The sequence below is a fragment of the Triturus cristatus genome, chromosome 11 (genome assembly GCF_964204655.1).
Source record: "Triturus cristatus chromosome 11, aTriCri1.1, whole genome shotgun sequence".
Lineage (NCBI taxonomy): Eukaryota > Metazoa > Chordata > Amphibia > Caudata > Salamandridae > Triturus > Triturus cristatus.
The window spans coordinates 822,519,990-822,546,447 of record NC_140594.1 but is presented as its reverse complement, the minus strand read 5'-3'; the positions used below and the strand labels follow the sequence as shown (position 1 = coordinate 822,546,447).

Below are 26,458 nucleotides of genomic sequence, written 5' to 3'. Positions count from 1 at the left end.
TCCTACATGCATAGCCTTTTGCTATTCCTTATTAGCGATTCCTTATTTTTCGCTAATAAGGAATCGCAAATGGCATTGTTGATGCATAGGCCCCATAGTGCGTAACCAGCAGCCCCAGCATGCTCATTAATTCTGTTCAATTGGCCTCCGGTGTGCCCATAATTCAATTTAACATTTCCATTGCATGCTGGGCTACGTAGTTTGTTGTGCACCAATTTAACCCTCCAGTGGGTTCAAATGTTCACGTTACATCAAGGACAAATTATTCAGCCCCCATTGAGCCCCCGGAGGAGATTCTGTCTGTTAAAATCACGGCACCTCCAACGCCTATTCAAGAAGAATTTTCCTCCGAACGGACCCTCCATCATTAACTTGGGCGGTGCGTCGCCTCCGCGGCCTGAAGCGCGCCGTGCAACATGTTCCCATCAAATTGCTTCAGCAATTAAGGCCGCACTCCGTTGAAGGTATGATAACATCTTTCTTTATTCATAACAGACAGCTTCCCCTCCCGTATCTGAGTCCTGCTGGCCTTACGCGTTTCAATGAATTCCTTTCATCTTCTTCAGTGGCCACCGTGAGCACTTTCCAGATATAGTGCGTAACCAGCAGCCCCTGCATGCTCATTAATTGGAGGTGCCGTGATTTTAACAGACAAAATCTCCTCCGGGGGCTCAATGGGGGCTGAATAATTTGTCCTTGATGTAACGTGAACATTTGAACCCACTGGAGGGTTAAATTGGTGCACAACAAACTACGTAGCCCAGCATGCAATGGAAATGTTAAATTGAATTATGGGCACACCGGAGGCCAATTGAACAGAATAAATGAGCATGGAGGGGCTGGTGGTTACGCACGATATCTGGCAAGTGCTCACGGTGGCCTCTGAAGAAGATGAAAGGAATTCATTTAAACTCGTAAGGCCAGCAGGACACAGATACGGGAGGGGAAGTTGTCTGTTATGAATAAAGAAAGATGTTATCTTACCTTCAACGGAGTGCGCCCTTAATTGCTGAAGCAATTTTTTGGGAATATATATATATATATATATATATATATATACCATACGAAAAACACACACTCCTTCGGTGTATGTAATCAGGCCCACCAAGCGTGCTTCCTCAAAGTTGCTTTATTCAGGTAAGTTAAATATAGACAGCATTACGCGTTTCGGTACAACAACCTTTGTCAAATGCAGCTCGCTGGCAGTTCGTTCAACCTTTTGAATAAAATATAAAAAGAGTAGAAGGACCAGTTCTCTTGCTCAATGCAAAGTTTTTAAAGTCACAGTCGCAAAATATCAAAAGCGTCTTTACTAAATCAAACATTCAGACCAGTGGTGGATTTACTTGAACATAACTTAATTCTTTCAATGTATAGTACTCGTTTTCCACCACTGTCATTAGTATGTAAATTCTTTTTCAATCTTCATTAGGACCACAAGGTCCATAATCCTTTGTTACTGTGATAACTGGTATTAACTGGCCTTTCCATTAGTTCACAAATTATTTTGTCCCAAAGGTACTGCCTGTCTACAAACACCAATCCACTGTGTTTGTACTCGCCTTCTCTTGCCGATGAGTCAGCACGCCGTGTAAGGGTCACATACCCCTACAAACCCTGGCAGGTCAGGACAGTTCCCAAAGTTCGAGGCGGGCCTCTTCAATACGGCCCTGCCATCCGTGCTCCGTTTGCCGTTGTGATTGTCTGCCTGCGGGCGCCTCTTAAATCAACATCCATACGACAAGCTGACGCTGGAGGTGCCCATCCTTTCGAGTCGGGGCCTGACTTGACTGCGTCAAAGCCGATATATTCCATACGATATATATATAATTTTTCATATATATATATATATATATATATATTTCATATATAATTTTTATTATTTCCGTGTTCCCCGCGCATGGGCGGGAATATTCAGTGCTTATGACTTTGATGAGGATACCCCTGGAAGAGAACTAGGATTACAAGTAAGTAACTTATCCTTCTTGTCGTGTGGTCGTTCTTAAAAAAGGGGCTATTTACAACCTTCCAAAATTTAGAACTATTGGCAAGGGAACTTACCTGGTTTAAATCCTCTCATGCCTGTTCCGTTATTTCCTCTTTCCTTAGCTTAAGAGCCTTGGTATATTCTTTCCTACATGTTTTAATCAGTACGGAATCCCTAGGCTTATTTTTTAGTCCTACCATAAGGGCTTTGTGGGCTTTAGAACCCTCTGCATTAAACCATTTTGCCCCCCTTGGTACCTACTGGGCCTCCTTTACCAGTTAATTTATTTGCAATCTGTTTTGCCAGTTTGTCAAATGCTTCTAGGACCTACTCAGGCTCAGTATGAGTGTCGAGACATTGCTTCATTACCCTCTGCATATAACTGGGCTACGAAGTGCTCCGGAATGATCGACCCCCACCTAATTTTACAGGTCTGATCATTAAGCTGAATTTCCCCATTTGCTACGGTCTTTAATTCGGCAACCCGGGTGACCATCAAACCTTTGAAATCTGCAATGATTGGGTTGTAGTTGCTGTAGCTGGCCCATGAAGATCTAACTTCCTTTGTGTTATAAAGTAATGGGGCAGACACCACAATATAATCAATGGTTGTCCAACATCCTCTCCCAAAAAAGGAGGGTACAGTCTCCACATCATCCCAGTGTAGATTATTACTAGCAAAAATGCTTTCTAGCAGGTTACCTTGGGGTGAATGTTCAAAATGAACTACGGTGGCCAGGTCATCCAGTGTCCCCCTGTCCAGTAAGCAGTTTAAAGGACAACGATGTACATTAAAATCGCCCATTATAAATATTACCTAGGGGGTGTGTCTGGCCTCCACAATATCCTCTCAAAACCTCTCAAGGGCGACTATATGCTCATTATCGCTTACTCTACAAAAGGAATCATAAACATTTATAATCACCATGGTGGGTCTCCTGTGGAAAGTTAATTCGACTGCTAACAGGTTAGGGGATAAACTGGGCAGGGCCTTAATAGAGCATGATAACTCAAGTGATATTAAAATAAGCAAACCTCCCTTAGCTCGTCCTGTGGCGGAGGGAGAGAGGGAGATGCAGCCTTAAAAAAGGAGGTGAAGCCATCCATCACAAATGAATCCGACGTGTCCCAAGTTTCTTGCAGTGCATGATATATATATATAAAATTGTTATTTATATGATACCCACCATCCTCAAAGTTACATTTGAATAAATATTCTTTACTTCTGCTTGCTATTCTGATTCAAGCACGTGAATCTATGAAAGATCCAATACTGGATTAGAAAACGAGTTACTTACTTGTAACTGCAGTTATCCAGTATTAGTATCTCACATAGATTCACATGCGACCCACCCTCCTCCCTTAAAGGCTTCCCTTATTATTATAAATACTCTTGCCACTTGTGCTATAAAATCTGAGGGTCTTGCCTCTCTGTGGAGTGTTCTTGAGGGTGCTGATGTCTGATTGGCTGTTTTTTGACTTTGGTTCTTTTTACAAAAGGACATGGATGGGCTAATGCAGTGATGGTGCAATGCATTGTTGCCTATGGCAAGATTTATTACTACTATTTTAAAATTTACAGTGAGACTCCCACCTCAACGGCAGGGTTGATACAAGCATGTGAATCTATGTAAGATAGCAATACTGGATAACTGAAGTTACAGGTAAGTAACTTGTTTTCTTCCTTTATACTGGTTCTATGATCCTGATGTTTCAGCATCTTTCCTGGGCCCTAGTAAGAGTGGTTCAGAGACTTCTTGGCATTTCGGCATCCTGCTCTTCGACTATGCCAGGTGGCATATGGGGGCTCTGCAGTGGAATCTGAATCCTCAGTGGGTCCAATACAAAGGAAACCTGTAGGTTTTCATCCAGGTTTCAGAGGAGACTGCAACGGATCTGCAGTGTTGACTGCTCAACCACAATGAGACCAGCGGAAAACCTCTCTCCCTGCCCCACTCAGAGCTGACGGTAGCGATGGATGCACCATTGCTGGCTTGTGGAAATCATCTGGAAGAGGTGAAGCTCGAAGGACTCTGATTTGGAGTCTGGTTTCCAACGGAGGCCAGTCTGTTGGAATAGCGTCCAGTCAGCTTCTGTTCAGGGCCTTTGTGCCGTCCATTAAGGGGAGGCTGGTAGAGGTTCTCACGCACAACACTACTGCCATGTGGTACTGCAACAAGCAGGGCTGAGTGGGGGATTCTGTGCCTCTGTATTTGGCTGGAGCATTATGCCATCTCCCTGATCGTGAACCACTTGGAGGAATCTTTAAATGCCAGGGCGGACGAGCGCATATTGCAGTGCTTGACGGCTCACAAATGCTTATTATACCTCAATATGGCAAAGTGCATCTTGCAACATTGAAGAGAGCTCTAGCTAGATCTTTTTGCCACCTCTGTGTGCTTGAGTTTTTGAGAAGGCTTTCTCTGGGAGATGCTTTCCAGCTAGAGTGGAGCTCAGGACTCCTGTGTGTCTTTTTGCCTCTGCCTTTTCTGCATCAAGTTCTGAAGAAGATTAGAAATAAACGGGTCGCAAATCATCCTAGTGGCTTTGGATAAGGCCAGCAGAGGGTGGTACCTGGAAGCTCTGGGCATGAACACCAGTCCTCTAATCAGGCTTCTGCTTCCTGAGGATTTTCTGTCACAGCAGCCAGGCAGGGTTCTGCATCCTAGCCTGGGCAATTTACACCTTGATTTATGTATAATGAGTGGCAGCAACTAACTTCATTTGACCTACCTTATGAGATTGTGGATGTTATCTTTGAAGCATCGCATTCTTCCACAAAGTACGTTTACGTCGAGGGCTGGGAAATATTTGTTACCTGGAGCCTGCAACATATTTTATCGCTTGAGTGAGCTCCAAGCTTTGTGAGTGCAGCTGCTTTACTCCACATTTTCCCGGACAAACTGATTTTGAGGAACCGGGCTGCCCTTTTGCAAAAATCTGTGACTTCCTTTCACATCCCTCTCCCAAAATTCTTAAATTTGCCTCACCTCTCAAAAGAGAAGGGGAGACTATATTGGCTGGATCTCAAGAGAGCCTTTACATCGAATGCACCAAAGACCATCGGGTGGGCAATCAGTTTCTTGTGGCGTTCTCCGGAGCAAAAAGAATAGTGGTGCAATAATGGACTTTGTCAGTAGCCTCCAGGAGTGCAGGCTTATTACAACAGGGCAAAATCTGCAACCACTGCTTTGGCACATAGAGTGCTTGTTCTTGATATTTTTCAGGCAGAAATGTGGGCATTGATGGGCCCCTTTGACAGAACACTATCGCCTTGACAGCCAGGTTGATATGAAGGGCATTTCACACTTGCTGTTCTGCAGGACTTTTTGATCTAAGCCCATTCCACTGACCCTCCACCTTGGGAAGACACTGCTTTGGTATCTGTTCGAAAGGTGAGAAATCTGCAGTTAGAATTATTTTACCAGCAGAACAGGTTGCTTGCCCTCGGTAACACTCTTTTGGGTGGATTTTCTGTTTAACGGTCCATTCCTCACTGTCCTCCCAGTTCTGTGAAATGAACTCTATTTCCATCTATAAAAGTTACAACTTAGAGTTCTGATTAGTGGTGCTTCTGATTGGTTTTGTGCTCTGCGTCCGAGGGTGCTGATGGAGTCAAGAAAGACAGTGACCTCATGGTGCAGGGGTGGTGTTTATATGTGGCTTTTTTTTGTTACTCCTGGGGCAGAACAGAGTCACTGCTGAGCCACATACTGGAGTGTGGGATCACTTCTGTGAAAGCTTTCCAAATCCAGTCTGGCACCTGGTGGATATTCTAAAGGTCAAAAATCTGCGGTTAGATAGAGTATTCTCTAGAATGAGCTTCACCAAAGGGTGTAACGTGTTCTTCTAAACAAGTTTGATTTACCCTTCCCAAAAATATCCTCACTTCATTTCTTTAGGATCACTTGAATATCAAATGAGTTTAATCACATAAGTGGTTTGCCTTTAGTGACTAAATGGAATCTGACATTCAGCTAAATTGCATAGGCATCCAAGCGGTAGGTAAACCACCATACCCTTTATTTTGTCAAAACAGTTCTTATTTTATTGTAGTATTTATGTAGCATGGGCCTGATCTTACGCGTAATAGTTTCCTTGGCCATCCATACACCAATATGCATTATTTTATCTATATCTTGACTCATTCATTATTTTTTCTATTGCCTGTGCAATTACTCACCTATTGATCCCTGCATGTCTTCCTGCGGTAATACTACAATTCACTAATCGTGCACCTAATAATATGCCTGCTCATCCATTCATGCTGTCCCATCCTTTTAATACACCGATTTACTCAGTCAGTCAGTCAACAAGTCTTTAATCGATTCACATCATAAAAGACATGGTACACGATTTAAAAAAAAGACAATTCAAGTATAAAAAGTTCATATTACAATACAAGATAAAACTTCTAAAATCTTAGGACATAATAATGTAAATTGATGAATTAAAAAAGAAATCACAACATGATAAAATTCGATAAGGGACACGCCGTTTAACATCATAATCCAAATAAAGTGCATATTGGTAACAAGTAAGGTCTTATAATACAGGTCCTGATTTAAGTTTCCGTGCCCTAAGAACCCAAGCCCAGCTAATAAATTTGGCAACGCCTATTACTATGGGTTCTGTTGTGTCAGTTTTCAAGATCCTACCAGCAACCTGTGCAGAACGAGTGCTCATTAGTCTGCAAACAGGTCGAAGCCAAACACGACGGGGGAGTAAATAGGTTGGGCAGCAAAAAAGAAAATGATCCAAGGATTCGATCATATCTACACAAAAGGGGCACTTGTTACTACCAAGAGGCCTCCAGTTTTTAGTGAGACCTCGCAGTGGTAGGGCACCCACTCTAAACTGGTGGTACAATTTACGATCGAAATGCTTCAAAATGGTATCCCAGTAGCTTTCATAGACAGACTCATCCTTAAGAGATAAAAATGAAACAGACATTGAAGACCCTGCGGGGGAAGCATATCTCTTATTCTTAATAAAACCCCAATAGGCCACCTTGAGGGCATTTTTCGACGGAAATGCCGCGGTGTCTGGGTGGGTCCATAAGTCACCCATCCCAAGATCTGTCAACAGGGATTTAATACCAGACAACCAAGGAATCCTGTGCGAACCCACCAACCCTTTAACCTCCAGGAGGGCATTAGCATAGATTGATAATTCAGGAGTGGTCCACAAACGGCGCCAAAACGCCAGGGGTCTATAACCTGCCAAATCCTCTATAGGCTGGATTTCCAGATCATATAATAAGGGGATTCGCGGAGTGGATTGTGGAAGACCAATAGCTGACCGCAAAAATTTATTCTGGGCTGTTGTCAACTTAGATAGGTTACTGAAACCCCAGATCTCAGCGCCATATAAGATGGCTGGCAGAATCTTAAAGCCATAGATCTTCATTAGGGGAGCTAAAGGTTTAGTGAGAGAATGTTTATGCTCTTTCAACAAAGCTCCACCTAATTGGGCATGTTTGAGAGCGAGGAGATCCAGCTGGTGAGACCAGCTGCATGTCTCGCTGAAGGTAACCCCTAAATAAGAAAACACAGCCGTTTGATCCAGACTAACTCCATCCAGGTGCACCTGCGCCTTGATACGGCGAGATCCACGGAAAACCATAAACTTGGTTTTCCCAACATTGATTTCCAACTCATGTTCGCGACAAAAGGTCTCAAAGCGTGACAGGGCTAACTGCAAGCCCTGCCTCGTCTTTGAGATCAAAAGAGTATCGTCAGCGAACATGAGAAGGGGAATCTTCACACCAGCCAAAGAGGGGGCATCAGTAGGGGAGTTAGCAAAATAATTTGTAACCCTATTAATAAAAAGAGAGAACAATGTTGGAGCGAGCACGCACCCCTGACGGACACCTTTAGACACTTTAAATTTGTCCGTCACCTCCCCTGGTTTGCCCCAACGAACCCGGGCATACGTGTTTTCATGTATAGTAACCAGGAGGGATACCAGTTCTTTAGGCATGCCCATCCCCAAAAGAACTTCCCATAACTTGTCCCTCGGCACAAGGTCAAACGCGGACCTAAGGTCCACGAAGGCCATGTAAAGCTTGCCACCACCCAAAACAACTTCCTTCCAATAAAGGAGTACAACCCTAAAAACTTGGTCCAGGGTCCCAATATGTGAGCGAAACCCCGCCTGGAGGGGAGACAGCACATCAAAGTCAGACATCCAGGTTTGAATACGACCCAGTAAAAGGCGGGCTATAATTTTTTGGACTGCGTCAATAAGACTAATGGGCCTATAATTGCCTGGGGCAGAGCGATCGCCTTTCTTATAGATCGGCAATATCTCTGCCCCAAGCCACGAGTCTGGGACAGCAGCACCACCCGCCAAAGCATTAGCCAACAAGGTCAGGTACGGGCTCCAAGCATCCTGCTCCTGAATAAATAGGTCAGCAGGGATGCAATCTGGACCCGGGGCCTTACCATTCTTGATGGATCTTAACACCAACTTCACTTCACCAGGGGAAAATTCTAGAGGGTTTTCAGCTCCAAATGGACGTGAGAAGTGATTAGCCATCCTATCACCAACCTTAAATTGCTCCTCGAAGTACGCAACCCACTGTTGCGGCTCCACTTAGTTAGTGGGACGAATGTCCGAAGGGCTGTTACCCCATTTTAGTAGATACCAGAATTGGACCATATTACGGTCGTGACAAGCCTGATATAAATCCCTCCAGCGGTCCTCATCCCAAATTTGTTTGGCCTTAAATTGGGCAGTTTTATATACAGATCTACACTTACTTATGGTGGGGGGAGAGCCAGTTTTAATGGCCTGTAACAGGGAACTTTGGGCCTGCCTACAATCCTTATTAAACCAGGTACGTGGTCTCGGTGCATTACCTTTACCGGAAGACGAGTGGGACTTAACAAAGAATGTTTTCAATTCGGCAAAGAGCGCGTTGTGAATATCCCGAATGTTATTCATACTCACACAGTGAGACTTCATCTGTTTAAGTGTGGCCGTAGTGCTGGATATTAGTTCCCTAATAGCGACCCGTGACGTTTCACAGGTGGCGATTTTCGGCCATCTCACCCTTCTTAGATCATTTGTGGGGATAACATCAATAGGGATGCAGCCCTCAAGAGTAGATAGAGGGATTACAAAGCAGTTATCATTAATACTCAGCACAAGAGGATTGTGATCGCTCTCAACTCTACATACTACCACCATGTCGTCAATGAGCGACCAAAATTCCAAATTGACTAAAATGTAGTCAATTCGGCTCCCTGTTCTGCCATTATCAAAAGTCATCCTCCCCAACCTATCTGATTTAGTTCGCCCATTAGCTGCTCTCATGCCCTGGTTTAAACACAGGCCTTTCATAAACAGTGCAGCTTGGGACCATTTACTTATAGGTTCCAATTCCAGCAGGGGAACACCCCATGAGGAATCTTCATCTTCGGTATAGTCCCCACTGTCAACCCCCAAGGGCTCAAAACAAACATTAAAATCGCCTGCCACAACCTTGTTGATAAATTTTAGTTCAGACCCCAAGAATTTTCCAAAAGTTGACAGGTGGGGGAACATTTGCCTCCCGGGAGGCCCCTTACATAGATGTTAATTATAAGGAGGTTGAGGCCATTTCGGGATTGAAGCCTAGTGATCAAAATGTCCGGACTGTCAATAGGGACCTCTGACACCGTGACACCTTCGCATTGACGGACCCAAGTGGTTAGGCCACCCATGGGTCTGCCCCTAAGTCCCTTGACAGCAGGCTTAAAGAAATTCAAAAAACCTGTGCGGAAATGGGGAGTCAATGCCCAGGTCTCTTGAAATGCCCATATCTCAGACTCATCAATGAAGTTAGCCCAGTCAGGAATATCAAGCCTAGACCCCAATCCTGCGATGTTCCATGAGCCAATCTTTAAAAAAGGATTAACAACCCCGAGCCCACTACTGGTCCTAAAACAACCAGGGGGGTGTGAGTTGCAACAGGGGATGATAGGTTGGTACCATCTACATTAGGCATGGAAAGAATACCAATAGGGGGAGGAGACCCAATAGTAGTATCTAGGCACTGAATGCAGGTAGGACCCAGGGACCCGAGGGCTTGCGAGAGAAAACATAAGACACCAGCCATACGTCAATCGTTGTCCTCCAATGATGAGAGGATATCAAAACGATTGGAAGTCACTATGGGCAAATTGGGCCTTGCAGGAAAAGTTGGAAAAACACGATTAGCCCGCATAGGCTGTAAAAAGCCTGGCCTATAGAAAAAGCCCAAAGGTAACATTTTAATCGAGTTAGGTGCTGAGGAAAGGTGATGAATGGCTTCCAATATATAACTTACCAAAGCTGGGGACTTAAAGCTCAACACCACACAGTCCCCAGGTAGGGACTTGTTAGACTGGCCAATCCAGTTAATACGCCTAACCATATTAAAATCATCAAACAGGGCCTTACAGTTCCCAATTTTAGAGCTCAGAAAGTGCAAAGATTTATTGTTAATGTTTGACCAATGTTCGAATGTTCCTTCCAAAAGTGGTGGAACATTAGCCAAAACTACAGAATATGGGGTGGCTTGGGGGGGAAGATGTAGATTTACGGGCAATGTAGAAACCCCAGCTACCCCCCCCTCAATACCAGCCCTATTACTCTGGGGAAGGCAACTTTGCTCATCACAATTATTGGTAGTACCCCTGGCAATAGTCACATCCAGGCCTTGGTCATAGCCCCTCGCTTCCCCCGTATATGGTAAAGGTGGCAAGGCTCCTACTGGCCGAGTTGAACTAACGCTACCAGCCTCATTGGACGCTCCCACTAATGACGCCCCATTGGATCGTATAAGAGGCCCTGCAGCTTGGAGCTTGTTGCCGGCAAGTCTAGCTTCCAGAGTCTCCAACCTACCGGCTACCTGATCCAATTTATGGAGGACGGGGGCAAGGAGACCTGAAACATGGTCCTTACTCACTTATCCATGCATTCTCACATTCACCTATACACTTATCCACATAACATCTAAAATTGCCAGTAAATGAAGAATGTGTAAAACATTCAGACAGATTGGCTTTCCCACTGCTTGTTTCCCTTTCAAGTACATGTATCTTTACCAGCCGTGATGTACTTTTGACCTCACAGTTAGTTGAACACAAAATATTGTGCAATTCAATTCAATGCTTATTTAGAGATTTGGAGCTCCAATGAGGTCCACAATAAAATACATACAAATTATTACCTAAAATATATTAACACATATACAGATTTTTCAACACATAGCAACTTCGGTAAATAGAGTTTAGAATAGCAGCATAGTGATTGAAGTAACAAAACATATCCCAAATTGTGCAAAATAGCATTTAAGTAGCAGCCAATTCATGTGCAAAATACAATTAAAAGATCCAGCATCAGCAGAAAGTTAACTTAAAAATAGCAGCAAGAGAATAGGGATAGCAAAGCATATCCTAACATGTGCTACAAAAGCAGTTGAGTTACATCAGATTCATGTGCAAAATATGGTCCGAAATTCAACTTCAATAAAGAATATCATTTTAAAATTAACTACAAAAAATTCTGCGAAAAGCAAAACATACCCCAGTTGTGCAAAGAGCAATTAAATAGTAACCAGAACATGTGCAAAATACTATCTGGGAAAGGAGAGAATATTGGGACTACATAATAGGGCAACAGAGACAAGGGAAGCAGCGGATTAAAATAATATATATAAGATATTAAAATATATACATAAGCTCCTTAAAAAAGTTGAATAATTTTACAAAGACTACTTAATTTTTTGGGAAAAAGAGGAAAGGGCTGAAGCTACATTCTTAACACCATTTTGCAAAAACATTGGCCTAAGCCAGCGACGATGACTCAAAACCTATGCTGGTCATACAAACAAGACATGATCCAGGTTCTGAATACTCAGCTCGCACAAATTACAAATTATTCAATTTTCCAAGTTCTGGGACCAGTTTGCTGTTAAATCATTTAAAGGTAAGAGATTCATGCGATATAAGGTAAACCATCATCGGATTCTATGTTCTAGGTTCCACGATAAATATTTCTAGGAAATTTTTGGAGAGCTCGTCCTAGCTATTATCTTTAATCTCTCTTTAGCATTACAGATTTTAATATCTCTATTAAAGCTGATCTTACTACTTAGAGTTTTTAAAGGGGATTTAAATTATAATGGCAGGAGGGAAATCACTGATTCTTCTTTTACACAAAAGAGGTTTAGACCCAAATAAAAATCGCGATATAGGGAATATTTCTCTCCAATACCGCCAAAGATTTCTTGACACATGAAACCTCTTTAAAGAGTAAGAGTCACTATTTTTTAACTGGTATTCCCAACGTAAAACCGTGGAAATACCTCGAATATAGGAGCTTATCAAGCCGAATTCCAGTCTAATAGCAACTGATGGAACTGACGTATGAAAATTGCACAATTTATGTAAAATCTGGCCTTTGATCCTATATAAAAAACTTGAGTCTTTTACAGGAATTGATTCAATAGCATAGAGCAGGGTTGGAGAGATTTTTGCTTTGAAAACCATCAGCAGATGTAAAAACTCCCTTCTGCCCGTTGCACTATAAAAAATGTGCATACCATTAGCGTGGGATATAGCTTTGCAAGTACTGTGTTCGATATGAAATTTGTGCAATTAAACGATTCACGGGGTAAAAATAATTGAAAGTTTATGGAATAAAAATTAGACTGCTCTTCTTACTTTCCAGAACTGATGTGTTACTGTAGTTTGCTGTAAAAGAGAATTGTTAGGAATTATGTGAAAGTCTTATCCATTTTGAATAGTTTCTATTTTCCTTTGCAGGACAATCAAATCCAAAGACTTTTCCGTTTATACATATCGTGACAGGAAACGATTGATATATAAAGTGCCTAATTTCAAGGTATATTTTGGAGATTTCTAATCAGACTCAATTTTAAACTCTTAATAGCTATAGTTTTTTTTAATATTCATATCCATTTCACACTGCATAGATGGTGTACACAGTTCTGACTATAGCATGCAATGTGATTGTTAATCCTCATACCACCACTCTGACACTAGGAGCAAAATGGGTCCTCTCTGCTTTATTGATATCAGTGCAAATATGCTTACAGTGTGATGTGAACAAATGTATTACCAATAAATCCATGGAAACGATGTTCAATGTTTACAAATGAAAAATTAGAGCATAATAGGGTTCATTTGAAGTTGTACCCTTGATTGTCACTGCAGAACAAACATTAATTCCTTACTTTCTTAGAAACGTTCATATGTCACTGTCTAAAATCAAAATTAACTCAGAATAGTAGCAACTTTAATTTTGTTATTTCATATACATAATTGACCCATGCGAGAGCATCTGCCATACAGAAGAGAATACACTGTAATCCTTTTGTAATACTTTTGACTGTGAGGCCTATGTAGCTTATTTCGCCTGGTGCATGCTTGTTAGCATGGGTTTATATTTAAATATCTGATAGAGATTTCTAACCTCAGATTTCTTATCTCGAAATATTCCCCAGGAGTCAGACTGTTTCTGGAAACTTTTTAAGGAGTACCTCTTCTGGTAGTAGGTGGCATTCTTCTGCTACGCGTCGGGGTCCACGCTGGAAGTGACCGGCGTGGGACTATATAAGTGCCATGCCAGCAAGCTGACAAACGGTTTTTCTGAAACCTTGTCTCCCAGTGTTGGGGATTTTCCCACAAAAAATGATGGGTTTTACTCCCTGTGGTGTCTGTCGCAGGCAGATGTCTGTGACAGATCCTCACCCGGTTTGTCTTTGGTGCTTGGAGTCAGACCATGACTCTAAGCCCTGTGAGGACTGCTGCACCATGCACCCAAAGCTGCTGAGGGAGCGCTTTTTGAAGCTGCTGTTGGCATGATGACGCTGTAACAATCCATATCCCGGTCGTGTGGGAGGCTCCAGGACCATACACAGAGCCACTCTCTGCGTAAGTCATAGTTGGGTAAGTACCACAAGAGGTTAAAAAAAATCTAAGAACATTCTTTGACTTCTCCGCATCAGTTCAAGTCATTGGATGGGTTGGGGAAACAACGTTACAAGTCACTGATCAGCTCCACTACGGAGCCTAAACCTGTGTCCACTCCGCGCCCCATAGAATTTCTCGGAGCTGGAGGTTTCTCTGCCCAACTCAAAGTTTTATGAAGCCATGTACCTTAAATTTGGGCCACCCAACCCCTCTGTAGTGCCTTTGGGTCTCTGGTACGGCAGGGGCCACCACTGGATTCCCACCGGCAAATCTGCCCTCAGCGCCAGTAAGGACACTTGGATCCAGTAGTGGATCCAGAACGGGTCTATCTGCGACCTTCCTTGGAGACCACACCAATCAGTTGTAATCTGCATTGCTGATGCCTCATGCCAGCAACAGCCCCATCGTGATACTCGACTCCAATACTGAACCAGATGTGGATCGCCCCACACCAACTTCGGCCCCACCTGGATCCAGACCTTCAGAGTCTGAGCCAGTGCATGTTTGCTTTGACAGGCCTGGAGAGGGAGACAATTGGGAGGGGTTCCAGGACCCTTATTGTTCCCCCTTACCCCCTTGATGAGCCCCAATACAACAGGTACGTGGAACTGGTGGGTCTTTCCTCCTTCTGTGGCTGTGGAGGAAGGGGCTGCTTTGCCATGATGGTGCGAGGGTGCCCAAGGTCATGATCCTTCAGCTGCCCTCGGTGGCAGCCAAGACAAATGTCCTGAAAGAGGAGCTTCAACTGGAAGTTGCACCCTCAGAACTACTCCTATTCGATGAAGCTCTCACAGATGTCCTGCTCTGGGCCTGGGCAAAGCCCTGCATAGGTGCTCCTATGCACTGGACAATTGCCCGCCGCCATCACCTCACTTTTGAGAACCCAGCGTTCTTCATCCCTCACCCCACTCCTAAGAGTCTAGTTGTCTAGGCCTCCTCGCTAAAGTCTACCCTGGTGCAACCCCTACCACTCCTTTGGATAGAGAAATCAAGAGACTTTACACCTTTGGCAAGGGGATTTTCTCTTCTGCAGCCTAGCAATGTGGTTAGTGAACACCGTACACCTCTTGGGCCGAGACACCCACAAGGTTTGGGACTCGTCCGAAGTGCTGCCAGTGGTTTCGAGCGAGGACAGAGCCATACTGTCACAGGCTATTTCAGATGGCAGAGATGCAGCAACGTTCACTATTGGCTGTGGACTGGGGACAGCCGACTCGCAAGGCAGCGGGATTGTGTTATCAGTGCTACTTAGTTGACACACCTGGCTGAGATCCAGTGGTTTTTCAGGGGAAGTCTGAGCTTCCCTTATGGACATGCCCTCTGAAGGCACTCACCTTTTCATCAACAAGGTGATCTTGTCGCTTGAGTGCTTTAAGGACTGCAGGGCCGCCGCCCGTTCCTCTGACTCTCTATGGACCAACCCTAGCCTGTCTTTCTCTTCTTCTGTGGTTACGTTAGGGGATACCAGCCGTGTCCATTCCCACCCAGCCACCATGGCCAGCAGGGTACCCTGTCCTTTTGTGGCAGAGGACACTGCTCCCAGAAATCCTGTGAAACAACAGCCGGAGGCCGATCCACTCCACCACACTGTCTGCAACCGCAGCCTTCAAACTCCTACCATCACCGGCACCCAGAGGTTGACAACATAAGCCATCACCTGCCCCACTGGTAGTACATAACATTGGACAAGTGGGTTCTCCAAATTGTTCAGTGGGGTTACTACATCTCCTTCCTCGAAACACTGCCGCCCATGCCACCTTCCTTTGACTGGCAGGTGGAGAATCACCTCTCCCGGCTTTGGCAGGAAGTACCGGCTCTTTTAGCTAAAGATGACGTGAAAAGGGTGCCGGCGGCAGAAGTAGGTTTCGGTTGCTGTTCCTTCTACTTTCTGATGCTGTCCTATCCAAGACCTACACCTTCTCAATGCCTTCCTGAAGAAGGAGAAATCCAAAATACTCACGTTGGGTCAGGTTCTGTCTGCCCTGGTTCCTTGAGACTTGATAGTGACGTTGGACTTGCAGGACACCTATCGCCATATTCCCATCCTGCCAGCCCACAGACTCTACCAATGGTTCATGGTGGGTCTGGAGCACTTCCAATTTGAAGTACTTCCTTTTGGCCTCACCAGAGTCCCTCAGGTGTTCACCAATGTGATGGTGGCGTTTGCAGCAAATCTGCGGAGGTCGGGATTTGAGTCTTCCCCTACTTCGACAACTGGCTGTTGGAGCCAGGCTCACTCCAGGCAGTCATCTCCCACCTCAAGACTACAGCAGACCTCTTGCACTCGCTGGGTTTCACTTTAAACCTGCTGAAGTCACACCAAACTCCCTCTCCGATGCTACCTTTCTTCAGAGCTACTTTTTAAACAGTGCGGTTTTGGGCCTATGCTCCTGAATGGCGAGTCCAGATTATTCAAGCTAGGATACTGATGTTTCAGCCTCTATCCTGGATTTCTGTGAGACTGACTGACTCTGAGGCTGATGAGAATCGTGGCCTCCTGCATCCTGCTGGTGACATATGCCCACTGGCGTATACAGACTCTGCAGTGGGGTCTGAAAGCTCAGTGTGCGCAGCATCTAGGGAGTTTCTCTGGCCTGGTCCAAATATTGGAGGTAACTTCAAAATACCTGCAGTGGTGGCTGACAAACCAAGATTGTGTCAGTGGCAGACCCCATTCCGTTCCTTAACCAGAGCTGACTGTAGTGACAGATGCGTCACTCCGCTGCTGGAGTGGCCATCTTTGAAGAGGTGGAGATCAGAGACTCTGGTATCCGGCGGCGTCTCAGCTCTACATCAGCTTGTTGGAGCTGAGAGCAATCTGAATAACATTGAAAGCCTTTCTTCCTTCAATCACGGGACGGCTTGTTAAGATGTTCACGTACAAGACCACTGCCAAGTGGTTTCTTTTACAAACAAAGCGGATGGGGTTGTGCATCCTTTATCAGGAGGCCCTGCATCCCCAGACATAATTGGAATGTCAGGACATTTCCCTGGTGGTTCAACATCTGGTGGGATCTCTAATCTCCAGATCAGACAAGCTCAGCCGTTCATGCCTATTGGATCACAAATAGAATCTCCTTCTGCTGGTGGTGCAAGTTTTCTTTCAAGAATGGGGAGAACCTTGGTCAGATCTATTCGCCTCCACCGAGAATGCACAGTACAAGTACTTGTGCACGCTGAAATTTCCAAGGTAACTCTCGCTCAGAGATGCTTTTCGTCTCAATGTTCAGCGCTTCTGTACGCCTTTCAGCCTATAAAACACCAGCCCAGAGTTCACAAGAAGATCATAAATGACCGGGCCCAAGTCATTCTTAGTGCACCAGATTGGGTGCAGAGAGTTTGGTATCTTGTACTCCCGAGTCCGAGCACCGGTCCTCTGATCAGTTTGCCTTTTCAAGAGGATTTATTGTTGTAGCAACAGGGCAGGTTCCTGCATCCGAATCTTGTGCAGGTTCCGCCTTCATGCATGGAGATTGAGCAGCGGCAACTGACAGTCTTTGATCTTCCCTCAGGGGTCTTTGATGTTATTCTGTGAACCAGGCCTCCCTCAGCTAAGACAATATATGCCTGCAGGTGGTCCATATTTTTGGAATTTGCACCTCCAAACAGATCAATCCCCCTTCTTCACCTTTATCAGAGAGCTTGTTAATTATACTTTCCTTAGCCCAACAAGGCTTTGCTTTGGGCATCGTTGAAGGTATTTTTTGTGCTTGCCAGACCGACCCTCTTTGTTAAAGTCACCTTTTGTGACTTTGTTCTTGAAAGGCCTTCAACATCTGTTTCTGCCAAAACCCTTCTTCATGCCCTAATGGGACCTGAATCTGATCCTAATATTCCTGGTATGCTCATCTTTCGAGCCAATGCATAAAAGCCTAATTCGTCTGTTGACCATCAGTAACGTTTACCTGGTGGTTGTGACATCGACCAGGAGGGTCAGAGAACTGCAAGCATTATCTGTACACCCTCCTTGCACATCTCTTTTTTTTGTACAAGCTGGTCCTGAAAACGCATGCCCCTTTTGACCTAAAGTCATCACACCCTTTCATGTAGGCCAGAACATTACACTGCCCACCTTCTTTGCTCTGACTCATCCTTCTAAGGAAGAGGAGAGTCTCTACCGTCTGGACGCAAAAAGAGCATTTTCGTTCTACAGTGATCGTACAAAAGAGTTCCGGGTGAACGATCAACTCTTCAAGTCCATGCAGAAATGGACCATCTCACAAAGGATTGTACTCTGCGTTAATATTTGCTATGCACTATCACGAAGCAACACCTTTAGGGCCTGCAGGCTCATTCCACCAGAGCCAAGGCTACAACCACTGCGTTAGCTCACTACGTCCCTGTCCTGTACACCAGTTAGGCAGCTACGTAGGCTTGGCTCCAGTTCTACATGTCTACCAGGACGGAGGCCCTAAAATAATACCTCTTCTCACCATTAAGTGGCTTGCAAGGGTGTATCCATTCATTGTTGTCCTGAGGAAGACCTAGCTTCAAAGCATATATGGGTCGAAACATCGTCAATGAAATAAGTTATGAACTTGATGCACATTAATTGTCACGGGGCTAAACAAGGAGTTGACAACTTGCCCCATTTGACAAATGTTATTTGACAAATAGGGCAATTTGCTGTGAATACCTAGCGGATCATGAATGGCTTCTTCACCTGAAGGCAGTGTACGATCTCTCTCTCTCTCTCTCTCTCTCTCTCTCTCTCTCTCTCTCTCTCTCTCTCGCTCTCTCTCTCTCTCTCTTAAGAGAGAGAGAGAGAGAGAGAGAGTGGGGAAACTCTTGGTTAGATCTGTTCACCACTGTCAAGAACACGTATGTCAGTGGAACTCTGGGCTCCATGCACATGTCTTTTATTCCCACTCCTGCCCACAGTTCTCAAGATCAAGAACGGCTAGGCTCAAGTTATTCTTGTGGCTCCAGATTGATATCTCGAACTTCTGAGCCCTAACATTGGTCCTCTGATTAGGCTGCGCCTTCGGGATGATCTTCTGCCACTGCAACAGAAGAAAGTTCTACACCGGAACCTGCATGCTACCGACCCATATCATTGATAAACTCGACCGTCAAGGTTATGGGACTGGTTATACTAAATAGGCTTGTGGAGTGGGCAGACAAAAAGCTAATTATCTTGGTTGTCCAATATGGCTTTCATGCAGGTAAATCCACAGTGGGCCAATGCTTGAACCTCTATTTACTGATAGCAAAATACACAATCGCCAAAGCGGGATTCATCTATTTAGGATTCATGGATCTTATTGCAGCATTTGATAGGGTGATCCACTGTAAATTGTGGTCTCTGTTAGACAAATTAGTAGTAGAGAGATCAATAATAAATGCCCTGATGTGTTTATATGCCCACACTTCAGTTGCTGTACGCTTTACACACGATGGGGATGTGACAGATAGTTTTAAATGCTCAAGAGGGGTGCGCCAAGGCTGTATTCTAGCCCTTTTTTAATTTACGCTGTATATTAATGGGTTGGAATCTGCCTTGATATCTTTGCAGGCCGATACCCAGAGATTAGGCAGCAGACCAGTCCTAGTACTGCTGTACGCAGACGATGCTTTCCTTATAGCACGCACCCCAAGAGCATTGCAAGTCTTGATTTATGGGTTTTTTCCTTTATGAAGGGGTTGGACTTGTCCCCCATCTACGCCAAGTCGTTTGTGATGGAAGTGGGATGTCGAGGGAATAGTACAAAAACCTATAAGCCAGGCTCTTTTAGTTTAGCAAAAGCTACAGCTTTTAAATATCTTGGTTTTTTTTAGACGCTAAATTAAACTAGAACACTCTGAAAGAAGAGAAGGTGATGGACACGAAGAAAGCAAGGGGAGCCATTGGAAATTTTGCACACAGATTAGGTACATGGTCGCCTGAGGTGATTTTAAAATAATATCAATCAATTTGCATATCGAAGGCTGTGTATGGGGGTGTGATCTGGGGATACAAGGCAGTGGTGGAACTACAGATGACGCACAACAAATATCTGAGACGGTTGTTAAAAGTTCCCCAGGGCACCCCAGCTTACTCAGTCCACTAAGAACTCGGGGTGAGGTATGTCTCTGACTTAGTCGCTGTCAAGCCTCTGCTTTGCTGTGTGAACATTTGGTCCAATGAGGAGGCCTCTTTTAACCAAGCTGTAATTTTAGACTGCCTCTCATTGGATCATGCCCTTAAAATACTCTGGTTAAGATACATTAAAGAAACGCTCTGTAGGCGAGGAAGAATAGACATTTTTACAAACCGTAGAACAGTGAAGAAAGAGGACAAAAAACTAATTAATTATCTATTCTCCAACAAAGTAAGCACGGAGAGAGAAGGAAAGGAATTGACTAAGCCGTGAGTTAGAGCACACGTCCTAGTAAAATCAGTACTGGCAATAGATTACTACCTCACTATTTTAACTAGCGCCTATGATCGTTTTTTAATTATCTGTTTTATATTTAGCTTGTTTAATCATTTAGTGGCCTCTCCTATCAGTTTCATATCGCGAACCGAGGATAGAGGGCCCTGTGGCTGCGACAGTAGGTCACCACAGGATATTTTACATTTTGTCTTTTTATGTAAATATTTAACCTATCCCAGGCATCTTTATCTTAAACCCTATTTAAACTATATGGGTTTTAGACAGGCCCGAATTTCACTTTTGCATATCCAACTTCTGCAGAATGAACGCACTTTATTCGTGGTTACGTACTTTGTAAGAGCAATGGTGAGATTTAGGAAAACCAGACATGACCAAGACTGAGAGGTGTATTTATGAATACCGACATGTTGACACAGGTTCTCTGGGAAATCAGTACTTACAATCATGTATAAGTTAGTGGTCTTGCAATAGTAGAGTATACTTGTTATGCTTTTTAATGAATATGATATTTTTTTAACCCCTTCGCTGCTAGGCTAAACCTTCCCTGTGCTAAACCTTTTTTGGGCTATTTGGGGTAGTTTGTGCTTAGGCCCCTGTAACTTTTTGACCACATAAGATATCCACGCCAAATTTGCGCCCTTTTCTTCCAACATCACGGGGATTCTGACGATACCCATGGTTTGTGGATTCCCCAGGAGGGCACACAGAAATTAGCGAAAATACAGCTACATTTTGGTTTTTTTGGGGCAAAATGGGAAAAAAGTACTGTAAATAAAAGGGTCTGTTTTTTTCCCTGCAAATGGTATCAACAAAGAGTTTGTGGGGCTGTAATCGCCATTTTCTGAGCTTTCAGGGACCGACAGATTTTTGTCAGACAACCAACATTTTTTACACAGTTTTGGCACTTTACTGGGACATGCCCTAGTTTTGCTATTTTTTGTGCTTTCAACCTTCTTCCAGTTAATGATAGAAATGGGAATGAAAGCAATAATGGATCCTGGAAATCTATACATTTGAAAATTCTGAATTCAGCAAAGGGTCATTTGTGTAGATCCTTCGAGGTTTCTTTATAGTAACTAACAGTTGAAAATAGGAAAAATTGAAAATGAGTTGAAAAAAACATCCATTTGTGCCAACCTTTTCACCTGTAACTTCTTCTGATTATGACAGATGTTTGAAAGCAATATACTGTTACAGCCGCTGGACCTTTCTGGTTGTGGGGATATATAGGACTTGTAGGTTCACCAAGAACCCGACTAACCCAGTACCAATAACCGAGCAGCGTCTTGCAATGTTTTTTTTTTATGTACTGGATATATAGCAAGTGACTTATTTTTTACACATTGTCTTTCATTTGGAAGGCAGAAATGCATCACAGGTCAATAGGTAATAACAGTTGTATAAACAACCGCAATGGACCCGGGACATGTATCGGGTCTAGAGATCATCAGTTTAACAAGTACTTACTTGCACCCACTGGGGTGAAGCACTCAAGAACTCCATCAGAGATCATCAGTTCAACAAGTACTTACTTGCACCCACTGGGGTGAACCACTCAAAAACTTCATGTACCAGCTTCCCTTGGGGCGACCCGGAGGAGGAGCTAGCGGAGTGCGGTCCATTGCGGTTGTTTATAGGTAATAACAGTTGCTCTACAATTCTGTGTTACCCTAAGTCTCCCGATAAAAATGGTAGATCACTTGTTTGGGTAGGCCTAGTGCCTTTGACAAGAAACGGCCCAAAACACAATGTGGACATACTTTATTTATACAGTGAAAACTGACCCTTTTTTGCAAAGTGTCTTGCTGTAGATTTTGAACCCTAGCTGTGCCGGCACCTCGGGAAACCTAGCAAACTTATACATTTTTGAGAACTAGACACATAGGGGAATCCAGGATGGGGTGACTTGACTGGCTCTCACCAGGTTCTGTTACCTAGAATCCCTTGCAAACCTTAAACTTTGTCCAAAAAAACCCACATTTCCCTCACATTTCTGTGGTGGAAAGTTCTGGAATCTGCATGGATCCACAAAATTCCACTCACCCTGCATTCTCCAAAGACTTTCGAGAAAAATGGTTCCTCAGTTGTGTGGGTAGGTCAAGTAGCCGCGACAGGAAACGGCCCAAAATGCAACGTGGACACGCCACATTTTCACAGTGAAAACGGACCCTTTTTTTGCAAAGTTCCTAGCTGTAGATTTTGAACCCTAGCTGTGTCGGCACCTAGGGAAACCTAGCAAACCTATACATTTTTGAAAACTAAACACCCGGGGGAGTCGAGCGAGGTATAGCTTGCGTGGGTCCCCCAATGTTTTCCTACCCAGAATCCCCTGCAAACCTCAAATGTAGCTGAAAAAATCACTTTTTTCCTCAAATTTCTGTGTGGGAAAGTCCTGGAATCTGCATGGATCCTCAAATTTCCTACCACCCATCGTTCCCCCAGGTCTTTTCATAAAAATGGTTCCTCACTCGCGTGGGTTGGTCAAGTACCCGCGACAGGCCAGGGCCCAAAACATTGAGGAGACTTCAAAATGACCTATCACAACACAACCTGGTTTTGCAAGGGTTTTTGGTCCCGGGCTTGGCGGCCATTTTGGGAAACCTACCAAACCCACACATTTCTGAAAACTAGACACCTGGGAGAGTCCAGCGAGGTATGGCTTACGTGGACCCCCAAAGTTTTCCTACCCAGTATCCCCTGCAAACCTCAAATTTAGCTGAATAAATAAAATATTCCTCAAATTTCAGTGTGGGAAAGTATTGGAATCTGCACGGATCCACAAATTTTCTACTACCCAGCGTTTCCCCAGGTCTCCTAAAAATGGTACCTAACTCGCGTGGGTGGGTCAAGTACCCACGGCAGATAAGATCCAAAACGTATTGAGGCGACATCAAAATCAGAAAACAACCTGGTTTGCACGAGGGGATGACCTGGGTTTTTGGCCCCAGGCTCGGCAGTCATCTTGGGGAACCTACCAAACCCGCATATTTCTGAAATCTAGACACCCAGGGGAGTGTAGCGACGTATGGCTTGCGTGGACCCCCCAACGTTTTCCTACCAGGAATCCCCTGCAAACCTCAAATTTAGCTGAAAAAATCCAATTTTTCTCAAATATCGGTGTTTGAAAGTTTTGGAATCTGCATGGATCCACAAATTTCCTACCACCCAGCGTTCCCCCAGGTCTCCCAATAAAAATGGTACGTTACTCGCGTGGGTGGTTCAAGTACCTGTGACAAGCAAGGGCCCAAAACATATTGAGGCAACATCATAATTACCTATCGAAAACAACCTGGTTTTGCAAGGGGTGTCACCTGGGTTTTTGTCCCCGGGCTCGGCGGCCATCTTGGGAAACCTACCAAACCCACACATTTCTGAAACCTAGACACCTTGGGGAGTCCAGCGAGGTATGGGTTGCGTGGACCTCCCAAGTTTTCCTACCCAGAATCCCCTGCAAACCTCAAATTCAGCTGAGAAAATCAAATTTTACTAAAATGTCTGTGTGGGAAAGTTCTGGAATCTGCATGGATCCACAAATTTCCTACCATCCAGCGTTCCCCCAGGTCTCCGGATAAAAATGGTACTTCACTCGCATGGGTGAGTCAAGTACCCGTGACGGGCAAGAGCCCAAAACGTATTGAGGCAACATCAAAATTACTCATTAGAAAAGAACCTGGTTTTGCAAGGGGGCTCACATTGGGTTTTTAGTCCCAGGGCTCGGCGGCCATCATGGGAAACCTACCAAAACCACACATTTTTGAAAACTAGACACCCTGGGGAGTCCAGCGAGGTATGGCTTGCGTGGACCCCCCTAACGTTTCTGTACCCAGAATCCCCTGCAAACCTCAAATTTAGCTGACAAAAATCAAATTATTCTCAAATTTTTGTGTGGCAAAGTTCTGGAATCTGCATGGATCCACAAATGTCCTACCACCCAGCGCTCCCCCAGGTCTCCCAATAAAATTGGTACTTTACTCGCGTGGGTGGGTCAAGTACCTGCGATAGGCAAGGGTCCAAAACGTATTGAGGTGACATCAAAGTTACCTATCAAAAAACAACCTAGTTTTGCAAGGGGGGTCACCTAGGTTTTTGGCCCCGGGCTCAGCAGCCATCTTGGTAAACCTACCAAACCCACACATTTCTGAAAACTAGACACCCGGGGGAGTCCAGCGAGGTATGGCTTGCGTGGACCCCCCAACATTTTCCTACCCAAAATCCCATGAAAACCTCAAATTTAGCTGAAAAAATCAAATTTCTCTCAAATTTCTGTGTGGGAAAGTTCTGGGGTCTCCTGATAAAAATGGTACCTCACTTGCGTGGGTGGGTCAAGTACCCAAAACAGGCAAGGGCCCAAAACGTATTGCATCAACATCAAAAGAACCTGGTTTTGCAAGGGGGTTCACATTGGGTTTTTGGCCCCGGGCTCGGCGGCCATCATGGGAAACCTACCAAGCCCACACATTTATGAAAACTAGACACCCTAGGGAGTTCAGCAGGGTATGGCTTGCGCGGACCCCCCAACGTTTCCCTACCCAGAATCGTTTGCAAACCTCAAATGTAGCTGAAAAAAATCAAATTATTCTGAAATTTCTGTGTGGGAAAGTTCTGGAATCTGCATGGATCCACAAATTCCCTAGCACCCAGCGTTTCCCCAGGTCTCCCGATAAAAATGGTATCTCACTCGGGTGGGTGGGTCAAGTACCCGTGACAGGCAAGGGTCCAAAACTTATTGAGGTGACATCAAAATTACCTATCAGAAAACAACCTGGTTTTGCAAGGGGGGTCACCTCGGCTTTTTGCCCCGGGCTGGGCGGCCATCTTGGGAAACTACCGAACCCACACATTTCTGAAAACTAGACACCCGGGGGAATCCAGCGAGGTAGGGCCTGCTCAGGCCCCAGGACATCCCAAACCCCTGGGGCCAAATTCTTTTACAAACGGGGAAGGGGCAACAAGGCGCCATCCCTGAATAAGACCCTAACACTCCATTCCCTGGACAAAATTCAACAAAAAAGAAAAGGGGAGCCACGCGGTCCCCCTCTCCTAGCCTTCATCGGCTACTAAGCCACCCAGGATGATTGGTTCCCCGGGGCCTTTTAACAAGAGTGTGGGCAGGGAAACAGAATACAAGTCTGCTCCCAGGCATCAGGAGCATTCTTTAATCCCACGCCGGCTGGGAGCAGACTTCCATGATTGATCCCGTTTGGCGGGGGATTTGAAAATGCCCCTGCAGATTAATGCTAACATATGGTTCCCTACCCGCGGTAGTGCGTGCAGGGAAATTATTGAGTCCCAGGTTGGACTCCCCAGGACACAGTCACTGAGCCGCCCCAAAGGATTTGATACCCAGGACCTTGTTTTTTTACCTCAGCCCCGGTAGTTGGGGTCCCTGGGGCCACTCATGGAGGGGAGCCATATGTCCCCCTCCCAATAAAAAAAATGCCCTCACTCCCATCTCCCGGGCCCTGGCCCACCTCTGGAGGTTTTAAAGAATCAAAAATGAGCCCCTGCTTATTTTCTTTTTAAAAACAAATACATTTTGCAGCAAATCTTCTGTGTATTTGCAAATAAACAGGCATATGGGGTCAGGGTATCCATACACTGCCTCCGTGTCTTTATATGTTGTCTTTTTTTCCAGCACTCGGGACTGAGTCCCAAGTCCTAAGATGACTGCCACCTATCCTATTTGATATAGTGGCAGCCAATCAGATCTCAGCTTTAGATCTGTCTGGTCCGTAGATTCTCCATGGTGTGATATATACAATGTTTTTAACATTAATTTCTCCACAACGACTGAACGGATTCACACCGAAACACAAGCAGCGGTCTTTCTGGGCCAAGATCTAGCTTTCTGCCAAAACTGGTTTAGAGCTATTCGGTAGTTTGGGCTGTAGCTGTGTCAAAAGTTCTTTTGGTAAAATAAATAGAGAAAATTAGTTTTGGAAACCCCCTGTATCTCAGTGCCTGCTTGAGGGACCACCCTAAAACCTTCTATGCACAAACTAGTAAAAAAGTAGTACTTTTAAAAAAAAACTTTTGTGAGGATTCGTAAAACGCCTGCAAAGTTATTAGCAACACAATAAAGGCATTTTCTATACAAGCATGATCCTAACTATAACTACCCAATGGCA

General features: G+C 44.6%; 1 protein-coding gene across 1 annotated transcript in view; it reads left to right on the top strand.

The window, feature by feature from the left end:
* The window catches only part of LOC146785486 (disintegrin and metalloproteinase domain-containing protein 9-like), a 1,594,707-nt gene that overhangs the window by 218,951 nt on the left and 1,349,298 nt on the right, over positions 1 to 26,458 (top strand). Inside the window, exon 4 of the mRNA XM_085633059.1 lies at positions 12,784 to 12,862. Within this exon, the coding sequence (XP_085489185.1) occupies positions 12,784 to 12,862 (79 nt within the window). The remainder of the gene's footprint in view (positions 1 to 12,783; positions 12,863 to 26,458) is intronic.